The sequence below is a fragment of the Nerophis lumbriciformis genome, linkage group LG19 (genome assembly GCF_033978685.3).
Source record: "Nerophis lumbriciformis linkage group LG19, RoL_Nlum_v2.1, whole genome shotgun sequence".
Classification (NCBI taxonomy): Eukaryota; Metazoa; Chordata; class Actinopteri; order Syngnathiformes; family Syngnathidae; genus Nerophis; species Nerophis lumbriciformis.
In genome coordinates, this window is record NC_084566.2 from 23,291,809 (window position 1) to 23,305,140 (window position 13,332).

The 13,332-nt window shown below is 38.3% G+C and overlaps 1 protein-coding gene across 1 annotated transcript in view; it reads right to left on the reverse strand.

Moving 5' to 3' along the window:
* abhd3 (abhydrolase domain containing 3, phospholipase) overlaps positions 1–13,332 on the reverse strand; it is a 51,223-nt gene that overhangs the window by 14,952 nt on the left and 22,939 nt on the right. Inside the window, exon 4 of the mRNA XM_061979267.2 lies at positions 11,189–11,234. Coding sequence (XP_061835251.1) covers positions 11,189–11,234 — 46 coding nt within the window. The remainder of the gene's footprint in view (positions 1–11,188; positions 11,235–13,332) is intronic.

Sequence of the window (13,332 nt, forward strand, 5' to 3'; positions counted from 1 at the left end):
ACGGCTGAGTAAAAACACTGCATTGTTCCTTTAATTAATTTAACACTGTTCCTTTAATCAGCATTCTTCAGCACACAGATGCACCACAAAAGTTCATGCTGTTACGGCAAGGTCGCATGTTAATGCACTGGTCGTTTCCCCAAGATGCAGACGGAATTCCGGAGGTAGTGTGCAGGTAGGAAAATTATTTATTTTCCATAACTCGGTCAGGAATATACAAAATGCAGGAAAGTGTGCCGATAGCGCGGAAGCTATGGCGAAGTTTAGAACAGGAATCAAAAAAGGTATACAAACGTATCTGTTGCGTGAAGCAAACAAGACAGCCAGACTGAGTGTGGCGAAAAGCAGGAATTAATAGCTCTCTGATTAGTGCCCGGGAGCAGGTGAGCGTCCCGAACACTAATTAGAGGCAAGGTGAAAATAATCAGAACCCATGGCAACCAAGAAAACACAAACCCAGGGGTGCTGAAACAGAACTGAGGGAGTCTTTAACTAAACAAAACATGATCCGGGCAACGGATCATGACACATGCAAGTCGAAAGTTCCTTTCGTTCTTCTTTCTCTCGGCTGTCAAGTTTGTTGTAATAGAAATACACAAGAAATAAAAAATACACAAGTTGTCCTCGCATACTGCAATGGCAGTTGAAACTTTGCAAAACGCCCCAACAGTGTTCAACCAATCAGCGTTTGACAGCACAGCCCGTCCCTCTAAGGCATGGGTGTCAAACTCTGGCCCGCGGGCCAAATTTGGCTTGCCGTGGCGATATCAAATTAACACTAGAGCTGGCCCGCCGATCATATACAGCGGCGGTGCCGTGGTAAGCTGCTAATTCTCATACTTGCCAAACCTGCCGGGATACTCCCAAATTTCAGTGCCCCTCCCGAGAATTGTAACGTCCCCTTTTCGTCCAGTCCAACAAGAGCTGTCCCAGTTACATAATATGTGCGGCTTTGGCACGCACACAGAAGTGAATGCAACGCATACTTGATCTTCAGCGATACAGGTCACACTGAGGGTGTCAGTATAAGAAAACTTTAACATTGTTACAAATATGCCTCACACTGTGAATCCACACCAAACAAGAATGACAAACACATTTCGGGAGAACATCCGCACAGTAACACAACATAAACACAACAGAACAAATACCCAGAACCCTTTGCAGCACTAACTCTCCCGGGATGCTACAAGGTGTGTGTGTTTGTGTATGTGTGTGTGGGGTGGCGGCGGGCTTTGGTGGTAGCGGGGGTGTATATTGTAGCGTCCCGGAAGAGTTAGTGCTGCAAAGGGTTCTGGGTATTTGTTCTGTTGTGTTTATGTTGTGTTACTGTGCGGATGTTCTCCCAAAATGTGTTTGTCATTCTTGTTTGGTGTGGATTCACAGTGTGGCGCATATTTCTAACAATGTTAAAGTTGCTTATACGGCCACTCTCAGTGTAAACTGTATCGCTGTTGATGAAGTATGCTTTGCATTTACGTGTGTGTGCGTACAGGAGCCGCTCATATCTTGTGACTAGGCGGGCACGTTCTTAGAAGGGATGAAAAGCGGACGTGACGACAGCTCGTAGAGGACATTAAAAGCAGTGCCTGTAAGGCACGCCCCCAAGACTGTGGAATACGAGAAATAATGACTGATGAACACCTTCGTTCGAAAATGAGGGTTGCTTCTAAGGCTGAAACGACGCGTCGACGTAGTCGACGTCATCGGTTACGTAAATACGTCGACGCCGTTTTTGTGCGTCGCATATTTACGTCACACTACTGTCATGGCGGAGCGCAAAGCAGACGATGCGAGCGAGGGGAAAAAAGCACGCCAAAAGTCGTCAAAAGTGGGGGAGTATTTCAATAAACGGCCTAATAATGTTGTTGTATGCACACTGTGTCGAGCGGAAATGGCCTATCATAGCAGCACAACGGCTATGAAGGAACATTTGAAAAGAAAACCCCGACAGCGTTCTTGCCATCACCATCAACTAGTCAATCGTCCGCATGCGTATACGTTGTCATTATTACACAAAAACATGAATGTGTCATTTGTATCTGCGTTGTAAATTCATAAACTAAAGCACCGTTTCGCTCTGAGAGGCGCGTTTGGCGTGCCTGTTCAGTGTTTACAAAGACGCGCTCCTCTTTAACGCTGTGGAGAGGCGGCGGCGGCGGCGAGCGAGCGGCGAGGCGGAGCGCCGGGAGCGACGCAGCAATCGTGCCCAGGTGCGCGATCCGCGCAGTTGGAAGAGAAAAGACTTTGTGTAAAATTAAAAGATTGTAAACCTGGCAAAGCCGTCTGGCGTTCAGTCTGTCGGTCCTGAAAGAACCCCACGGCACAAGACGTGTCACAAACGCTAACGTTAATTAGTTGTGCAAATACCTTTTACAACATATACTATGTACAAACGAACAATTAACTTTCACTTTAATCATACTATCATTGTTGTGTTATTAAGCAAAATAAGCAATACTTTTACTTTTGTTGAAATGTTTACACTGTACACTTTTTTGTATTGGATGTTTAGCTTTATTTTTGCACATTTTAGCAAATAAGCAATACTTTTACTTTTGTTGAAATGTTTACACTTGTTACAGAATATTTCCGTTTTGCACTTTTTTGTATTGGATGTTTATCTTTATTTTTGCACATTTTAAAGCAAAATAAGCAATACTTTCACTTTTGAAATGCTTATACTATTCCAGAATATTAAGATTTGCACTGGATGTTTACTTTTATATTTGCACATTAAAAAGCAAATAAGCTACTTTTAATTTTGTTAAATGTTAAAAGTTTTAAATGTTTACATTGTTACAGAATATTTTGTCATGTTGTTGTCAATGTTGACTGAGTGGCCATACTTTTTTTTTTGTAAATAAAAGCCATGCCTTTTGAAAAAACTGGCCTACATTTATTTTTTCCTCTTCATTTTAAATTTAAAAAAAAAAATCGGTAAAAGGAAAAATAATCTATAGATTAATCGAAAAAATAATCTATAGATTAACCGATTAATCGAAAAAAATAATCTATAGATTAATCGATAGAAAAATAATCGTTAGCTGCAGCCCTAGTTGCTTCACCTCAAAGCCTGAGCCCCGACATTAATGAACTAGCATCCAAGAAAAGATGGCAGGTATCTGGCTTGGGCACATCAGATTAGATCAGTGTGTTGCAAACTGAGCAGTTTAAAGTCCTGAATGGTTGGTTTATTCATTGTTATTTTATTTTCTAATTTAATAGCCTGTGGAAAAAGTTAATGTTGATATTTACCTCAGAAGGCTGCAAATAGAAAAGAGGCATTCAATTTTTATTTTTATTTTATTTGATATGCCATTGATATTTTTTAATTGTTATTATTATTATTTGAAACTCGATTTTGCATGTCACTATGAAGTTATATAAGCCTTGCTTGTTCAATATTTAATGCAAAACTTGTTTGGGTCCCTATTAAAAGGTTCATTTGTTCAACCTTGGCCCGCAGCTTTGTTCAGTTTTAAATTTTGGCCCACTCTGTATTTGAGTTTGACACCCCTGCTCTAAGGTTCTCGCCAACTCCCGAAGGTCCCACCTAGCTACCAGGAACGAAACATAGTCGCTGAAGAACTAACTCTACCGGGGTAGTTTTGGGTGGAAACACAGGGAGTACTTTATTTGCCCAGGTAAATGGAAAAGTTCCTGAAAAGGTTCCTGCGGTGGCAAAAGGCCTAATCGAGTCCACAACATGGATCCAGTGGTATAGAAAACTAATGGACGGACAGATGAGGCCTGCAGCTTGATCCCTAATGTGTCACTACAAGGTTACATGTTTACATTAAGCATACAGCTGCTAAAGGCTAACTTTTGTATTCAGCTTGTGCTTCAAATTGTAAAAACATCCATTGTGTTCTCGGGACGGGGGTTCCTCTTTGTCCTGTTTCTTTTTGTTCCTTCTGCTGCTGCGGCTGACTCCTTCATTGAAATTCAAGTAGAAACTTTGGGCAAAGTAAATTCCTGCAGGCGGATTTTATTTTGGGTCTGCAGCGAAAACACACAACCTGCTATGATTTACGACAAACTAACCAACGCGTATACCTATTATACAATAATTATGAAATTATTTAAGAATTCTGAGAATTTTGTGTAATCCGTTGTTGGTTGATAATTGGGGTGCACTACTTGGCTGCCACCAGTAGAGGCGCTCAACTAGTTTAAACAACATGTTGCACAATTGCACCAAGAAAAATTCCTAGTTTGTGAAGCTGTTCTCAAACAATGGCAATAAAACTATTCTGATTCTTAGTCTGATTCTGAAGGTTGTTCTGGTATGGCACAGGGCAGCATTATTCCACTCAATGCGACACTGCGAATCTGTTACGTGTGGGGGGGTCACAGCTTGCTGCGAGGTTCTTTCCCCCAGGAGGCAAACGGACCACTCCGGACAGGAGGTACAGGTAGGAACATGATTTATTTGTAGAACTCAAACAAGTACCAAAAACTGAAAACAAGCCAGAGGAAAAATGTGCCGATCGCACTCGAAGCAAGCGCTAACATTTAGCATAGGCAAAAAGACAAGGAATACTCACGTAACTGTAGCATAAGCAAACAAAGAAGCCAGGCCGACTGACCAGCAAAGGCAGGCTTAAATAATGCCTCTGATTAGTGCTCGGGGAACAGGTGAGCGTCCCGAACACCAATCAGAGGCAGGTGAAAAAAATGAGTAGCCAAGGTAACTAAGCAAACTCAAGGGTGCACAAGAACAGAAACTAAGGGACATAATCAAACAGGCTTTCAGAACATTCAGTAAGAGACAGTCTCCTATCATATTGATGTCATGATCCGTGGTCCGGATCATGTTTTTGTGTTTTCTGTTAGTTTTGGACTCCTTTTGTTATTGCTTGTGTACTTTGTTTTGGTTTCCATGGTCACCCATTAGTTTCACCTGTTCCACGTTTTGACTCACACACACCTGTCACCAATCATGTCACTGTTATTTAAGCCTGCCTTTCTGTTCACTCGTCCTGTCCTCCTTGTTTGCGGTAAGCTACAATCACGTTGGTTTGTTTTCATGTTCCAGAGTCCTGTGCTAAGTTTAGCCTTAGCTTCCCGTGCGTTCGGCACGCTTTTCTTTTGCTTGTTTTCTGTTTGCCTATTATTCATGTAATTAAATCATCTCTTACCCTTCACGTCTTTGTCTGGAGTGTCCGTGTTGTGCACTGAAGGAACGATCCCGCATGAATATGCGACCCCCACGTGACAATTGAAATGTCAATAATTGATCATATATTTATAGTTACAGTGAAACCGCCATCGTTTGTGGTGCCGGTCGACTGCTACATCACTGAGTTGAAGTCTCGCAAGAAGTTTTGACTTTTTTAAAGAAAAGTTTGGTTGAAGTTTGAATTATACCACTTTTGGGCCGTTCAATTGTATAACTTTTCGATTAAAGGAATGACTTTGTCCAAACAAAAGCGGGAACAATTCAGGCTTCGCGACACATCGCACAAGCTTGTCAGCTATCAACTGGACGTTTTTCTTTTGGTTGGTTGGTTAAAGTTTATTTTGAAATTTTTTTCTCTTTTTTTTTTCTCTTTGATGCGCCTGAAAGAGTGGCAGCACATCACAGTAGCTCCTTTGATTTTCTTCATTTTTACTATTTTTGGTATTCTTCTCAACTTTTCTTGCTTTTTTTATCACTTATCTTTTCCATCAACCAGTAATTATAGTTTTTGGGCGCTTTTGTGTGTTTTCGTTACTTTTCTTTTTCTTTTCGGGCAGTTTTTGTCATGTCTGTGTAATCATGTTTTGTTTTAGTCATGTTCGGTTTTGTTTTTGGACTTTTTGTGCACTTTTGTTTGTTTTGTCACCATAGCAACCATTAGTTTTCACCTGTCACGTCACGCACCTGTTTCACGTTTTGAGTCACGCACCTGTTTTCACTAATCATGTCTGTAGTATTTAAGTTCATTCTTTTCAGTTTGTCTTTCTGGCGACATCCCGGATTCATACCCCTGTCACACTCTGTTTACCTCTGCGCACTTCATAGTCCATGCCAAGTAAGTTTTTGTTTATTAATGCCACAGTTAGGGTTTTTGTTTCATTGTTCACAGTTTCTGCCTATGTGCAAGTTTTGTTTTCAATAGCCTAGTTTTGTACCTCCGCCATTGTGCGCGCTTTTCGTTTGTTCTTTTTTGATATATTAAATAAATATGTACTCACATTCCCATCTCGCCCGAGCCAACTTTCCGTTGCCTTCAGGAAAAACAAAACCCAAGGACCGAGTCGTGACAGTTTTGTGTTTGGCTTTGATCAGTTGAGCAGCCGGCCCTATGGGGGTCGCGGCCGGACATTACAGTGGAACTACGGAAAAAGCGCCGGGGATGCCGTGCAGGCACAAAGATGAAGGCGCGGAGAAGGAAATTTAAGCCTGCAATTCCCTCTGTCTTCATAGGGAACGTGCGGTCTTTAAAATCCTTTCCATCCTTTGCAAGTGAACTGTGTGGAACAATTTCCCTTGAGGATCAATAACGTTTGTCTAAGTCTAAGTATACAATTTCACATCACATATTTCCATTTCTCTTTACAACATGTCGGAAAAGTTGAGTTTGATCATTATGTTTTTTCTTCAGTGAATAGGAAAACTTAGTTGCAGTTCAAATATGATGTAATGTTAGCATTGTAGCTACAGTAACTAGTGTTGCTAACGCTTGTGTGCTCCTGTCGCACTCCTTAATGGTATGTTGGGATTTATGGCATCTACTACATTGGACAAATGCACAGTTACAGTGTTTATGTAAAACGTTGAATACAGCGGAAGTTGTTTATGTCTGCGCCAGCATAAAAGGGTTTTAGTGTATTTTTCAACAATAGAGACTTAAAGTTCTCATCATTGTATACTAGAAGTGTGTTGTTCAAAATGTAGCCTTGATGCTGGAATTCAAGACAGTTAAAGTAAGCACTACTTTTTTTAGTGTGTCGATAGCTTTCATGATAACATGTAACTTGCTAAAAAACAAATATGAATTCCATGCTTAATGTGCCGTGGCCAATTATGCAAATGACACCATCAATTTTTTCATAGAAATGACCGCTTTGGTGATCGGATTCTGTGTTGACAAAAGCGGTCGACCAACTTTTTATTTATTTTTATTTTCAATTATCTATTTTTTTTTTACATATCCGACCAACCACTTTAACTGTCTTGAATTCCAGCATCAAGGCTACATTTTGAACAACACACTTCTAGTATACAATGATGAGAACTTTAAGTCTCTATTGTTGACACCGGCACTCGCGGGTTGGCCCACATAAGTGGGTACTATAATATGAGACTTTTAAAAGTAATGCTGAACAAGGCCTCATAGGCGTTGGCTTCTAATGCATTGAGCTAACGACATAGTGGGCTCCATTCTGAAGCCGGGCCTGCTTAAACAATGCACAATGTTCCCGCTAACAAGCACGACACACAGAAAACAAGCTACAAGCTAAATCGTCAGCACTGAATGAGGCACAATTGTCAAACCAAACTCTGCACCCCCGTTGACCCTGCTTCTTGACATTGTGCCAAGATAACACTAGTGCGGATTAAGCCTTGCTAAAACGTGTGCAGTAAGCTATGCGACCCCTACCTTCTGTGTTACATTTGTTATCGCACTGAGGAAACAAAGTGCTCTGCAATGCAACAACATTGACTGTGTGAACCTGAAGAGGTGCGTGCACTCGCAGCCATATCAGAGGTGCATGCACTAGCAGCCATATTCTGTTGGCTAAATACACGCTGGTGTGAGAGGACTGATTCAACCAGGTGTTAGAACTGTGGCCGTGCTCAGCCAGCTCACATTTCTTAAGCATCGGCATTAAAGTACATGATTAAATCTGCCCCACACGTAATCCTAGTGCCCGAGCAACACGTGCGGGCACGTCACATGACAATGTTCCTATTTGGCCTGCAAACTGGAGCTGAGTCAGAGATTGCTTGCAAAAAGAACTTAGTTACTTCCTTTTTAGTTTTTCTTTCTTTTCTTTCCTATCACTGCCAAATGTTGTGTGATTCAAAGATATGATTTTTTTCCCCTACATTTAAAACACTTCCTTGTGGTCTACATAACATGTCATGGTGGTTCTTTGGTCGAACTGTTGCATAGATGATGTTTTACAGACCGTTTTCAAGCTGCTTTCTGACCGTCTCTTCAGGACGCGGCATTTTGCGGGCGGCCTTTTTTACGTGCCTCCACTTCGACAGCATCTTCTTCCCTTCAGCCATGTTGTAGTTTTTAGCGCTTACATAACGAGTCAACTGACAGTTATAAGTGAGAACTGTATAGGGATGATACCAATATTCATTTCTCTGTTCTCAATTGTTGATGACTGATGATAACAACCAAACCCCCCCACCCCCCCTACACACCCCGGATTGTAAATAATGTAAATAATTCAATGTGATGATCTTGTGTGATGACTGTATTATGATGATAGTATATATCTGATAGTATATATCTGTATCATGAATCAATTTAAGTGGACCCCGACTTAAACAAGTTGAAAAACTTATTCGGGTGTTACCATTTAGTGGTCAATTGTACGGAATATGTACTTCACTGTGCAACCGACTAATAAAAGTCTCAATCAATCAATCAAAACCGGTTTTCCCGGTTGTTCGATAAGAAAAGAACCGAGTCCTCGGACTCGAATCCCTTTTTGAGAACCGGTACCCGTTATCGAGACCACTGTAGTAAAGAAAAAGAGTTGGTTCTTTATTCGAATCCCTCGGAACGAATCCCGTCCCGACCAGAAATGCTCCGTGTGACATCACAAGAAATGACGTCACGTAGCTCAGTCATTAGGCGCAGATAGCGAAAGCAGGAAAAACAATGGACCGGAAAAAGCGCTCCAAGGTGTAATAAAATTCAAAACAAAAGGTATAATCCAATGAATAACTTTACTGAGAGATTTGAGCAGGGTACAAACACATGACGAACACTTTTACGACCAACCGGAAAATATAGCAACCAGGCTAGCAACGCACCTCCTTTACGGCAGCTGTCGCAACGTTCTTAAAGCAACCGCAGCACATACATATATATACAACATAAATGACAGGATCTCCCTTTTTTAACTTTTGTTTTTCTTTCCTTGTAAACAAAACAAAACCACACTGTATATGTGTTGTCTGTCTAATTACAAATAATGCAGACGAGGCGTGTTGGCTGAGTTCTTGACGTTTACTTTCACAGCGTGATCATAACCTCATTCTTAGCTGCCGGGTGACAACATGCAACAACACTTTTCGGGGCTACCGCGCATGCTCGTCTCTCCCGTTGCATGCTGGGTAGTGTAGTTGTTATATTCCCTAGCTCATAACATCACATATTTCCCCCTATAAAGAAATAATGTTAACTCAATAAAGTGTATTTCTTTTTTTAGCTTCAACTTTTCATTTTTTAGCATTGTAACCATATTTGCAAACAACTTTTCTCTTCATAGAATTTTCTTTCAATAAAGAAATAAAGTGCAAAAATGTCAAAGCATCATAACAAACAGTTATGTCAAATAGCAGCAGAAGTGCACTTTTTGGAGAGCTGTATTATTTTCGGTTTTGTGCCCAAGGGACTGATTTTATTTAACACTATATTATTATTTATACACCTATAGTGATCACAGAGACAGGTTGTTTTTGTGTTACTGTATATATTTGTTTTTCTGAAAAACTCCACTTAATATACTTTGGGTAACGACAGTCAATATTCATTTATTTTATTTTATTTTTTTAGAGGGGTAACAGTCAATATGTATTTATTTATTGGATTAATTTGTTTTCTTATATAATAAAAGTGAGCTTTTGTTAAACCAAATATTGTGTGTTTTTTTTCCCCATATACAACAACCTATCTGGACTCGATAAGAGAATCGATAAGGAATCGGTTCGATAAGAGGATTCGATAATAGGCTCGAACTCGATAATTTCTTATCAAACATCATCCCTAGAACTATACGCTACTTTGTATAAGAAATGGCAACAGCGGAGGATTTTTGTTTCATCTGACATCATATGGACAAAGATAAGACCTTCTGGAGGAAAGTTCTGTGGTCTGATGAGCTGTTTGTCCACAATACCCAGCAATATGTTTGGAGGAGATAATGTGAGGCCTTTAATCCCATAAACACCATTCGTACCGTCAAGCATGGTGGTGGTAGTATTATGCTCTGGGCCTGCTTGCTGCCAATGGAACTGGTGCTTTACAGAGAGTTAATGGGACAATGAAAAAGGAGGATTACCTCCACATTCTTCAGGACAACTTAAAATCATCAGCCCGGAGGTCAGGTCTTGGGCGCAGCTGGGTGTTCCAACAGGACAATGACCCCAAACACACGTCAAAAGTGGTAAAGGAATGGCTAAATCAGGCTAGAATTAAGGTTTTGGAACGGCCTTCCCAAAGTCCTGACTTACGGTAAATGTGTGGACAATGCTGAAGAAACAAGTCCATGTCAAAAAACAACAAATTTAGCTGAACTGCACCAATTTTGTCAAGAGGAGTGGTCAAAAATTCAACCAGAAGCTTGTGGATGGCTATCAAAAGCACCTTAATGCAGTGAAACTTGCCAAGGGACATGTAAGCAAATATTAACATTGCTGTATGTATACTTTTGACCCAGCAGATTTGGTCACATTTTCAGTAGACCCATAATAAATTCATAAAAGAACCAAACTTCATGAATGTTTTTGTGACCAACAAGTATGTGCTCCAATCACTCTATCACAAAAAAATAAGAGTTGTAGAAATTATTGGAAACTCAAGACAGCCATGACATTATGTTCTTTACAAGTGTATGTAAACTTTTGACCATGACTGTATCTGATGACGTCACCAATTGGAAAACGTCACAAACGGCTCGTTTGGAGGACGTATGAAGGAAGGCAAGTTAGTTTTATAAAAATCTTCATTTCAAATTAATTTCAAAACGTGGAGGCATGCAGAGATATTTATAAAACAATCTTGCCTTCCACTCCTACTTCCTCCAAAGGAGTGGTTTGGAATTTGCTCTGTCCTGTGACGTTTTCTGCCCTGTGACGTCAGCGAATATCGCCATATGTGGTAGAAAACTAATTTGTATTCAAATCCTTAATTGAAAATGAAAAGTCTCATTTATTCCTGTTATATATCTTTGTCAAATCGTATTAGAGCATCTTGAAATTTGTACACTTTGCACAATTTTAGAGTCTTACCAGCAGAGTTTCCCCCGACACTCCCCTGTTGTTGAAGACCACCGCTCTGAAATACACAGATAGGTCACACAATTCACTATGGCACTGGATGATAACTAGAACCAAAAAAAGGTAAACCTGTCCCAATTAGCTTGGGAGTTCAAGATAATTACTGGAGAGTTCATTCAATTGAACGTTTTGTTATTATTGTCATTATTTTTTAAGAGGTTGGGTTAGTTTTAAAATTCTGTTTTAAAATAATTTGGTTTTCAATGTAACCATTACATTTTCTTTTTTGTTTTATGTTCATGGTTTTACAATGATGTATTTTTTGTAGGATTATTTTTATGTTCATGAAAAAGTCTGGATCTATCTATGTTAATATTTTAAAACAAATTCTTAATAAAGTACCTTTTCATTATTCATTTGTTTATGTTTTTACTGAACATTATTTCTAAATTTAGTTTTTCAAAATGTTTAAATATTGTATTAAGAAGTGTAACAGTGTAAGTTAACCACAATAACTGCATTGACTACAGTGTTATTTATTCAAATGACATTTTTAATTTTTTTTTTGTCCTTTCCGGCCACTCAGTCAAATCATATTGCCTTATTTGTATTTGACTTTATTTAATTGATTTATATTAATATTTGGTGCAGCCGGACCGTAGCAGGAGGGGATAAAAAGAAGAATAAAAGGAAGAAAAAGGGGGAAATTGTGGGGAGAAGAGAACTAGACAGATAGAAAACAACAACAAAAACAACAACAACCACATCAGCAAATAGGATATGTACAAATATGATAAGAAAAATGATAGCAAAGAAGCAGTTAGAGAAGTAAATATTAATACCATAGAAATATTAATGAACGGTATTGCACTACAAATGGAGTAATGGAGTACAAATACCAATAGAAATAGCACGATTGATAATCAATAATAATAGTAATTACCTCTGTTATCAACAATACAATTGTTTCAAATGCAACAAAACATATATGTAATGATAACTTGAATTACAAAATAAAGCAAATAAATGGAGGGGAAGAAAGAAAAGCAAACTATGGATATATATATATATATATATATATATATATATATATATATATATATATATATATATATATATACCGTAATTTCCGGACTATAAGTCGCAGGTTTTTTTTCATAGTTTGGCCGGGGATGCGACTTATACTCAGGAGCGACTTATGTGTGAAATTATTAACACATTACCATAAAATATCAAATAATATTATTTAGCTCAGTCACATAAGAGAGTAGACGTATAAGATTTCATGGGATTTAGCGATTAGGAGTGACAGATTGTTTGGTAAACGTATAGCATGTTCTATATGTTGAATGACTCTTACCATAATATGTTACGTTAACATACCAGGCACGTTCTCAGTTGGTTATTTATGCCTCATATAACGTACACTTATTCAGCTTGTTGTTCACTATTCTTTATTTATTTTAAATTGCCTTTCAAATGTCTATTCTTGGTGTTGGGTTTTATCAAATAAATTTCCCCCAAAAATGCGACTTACTGATTTACTTATATATGTGTTTTTCCTTCTTTATTATGCATTTTCGACCGGTGCGACCTATACGGTATATATATAGATTATTATTATAATATTTTTATTTTATTTTATTATTTGTATATTTGATCAAGAACTGTAATAGTAAAAGTTTATAAATAAGTCCTTAAGTTAATCACAAATATTGCATTGCCTGCATTTATTTTATGTACATACTCTAATATATTTCAATTTAACTTGATTACATTTACATTGCATTTTTTCTCATTTTCATGATTTTGTCCGTGCTGTATTTTTTGGTATTCATTATTTTCAGGTTACTAAGAAGTCTGGAACAATTATGCATGTGTGTATTTTACTGATGAATTCTTTTAATTGGATTTTTGAATCTACATAGTATTCTATTCAATCAAAATAATTTAAATCATTCAATTTTAACTTTTCAATTATTTGTATATTTTATACATGTATAGTATACAAGTGTAATAGTGTTGGTTTATGATTAATCCCTTGCATTCAACATAAATATTGCATTGAGTACATTTATTTTTAGTAATATTTTTGTTTTGATGTAATTTTTTATTTAACTTTTTTAACTTTTTGCTTTTATAAGCTTTATCAACGG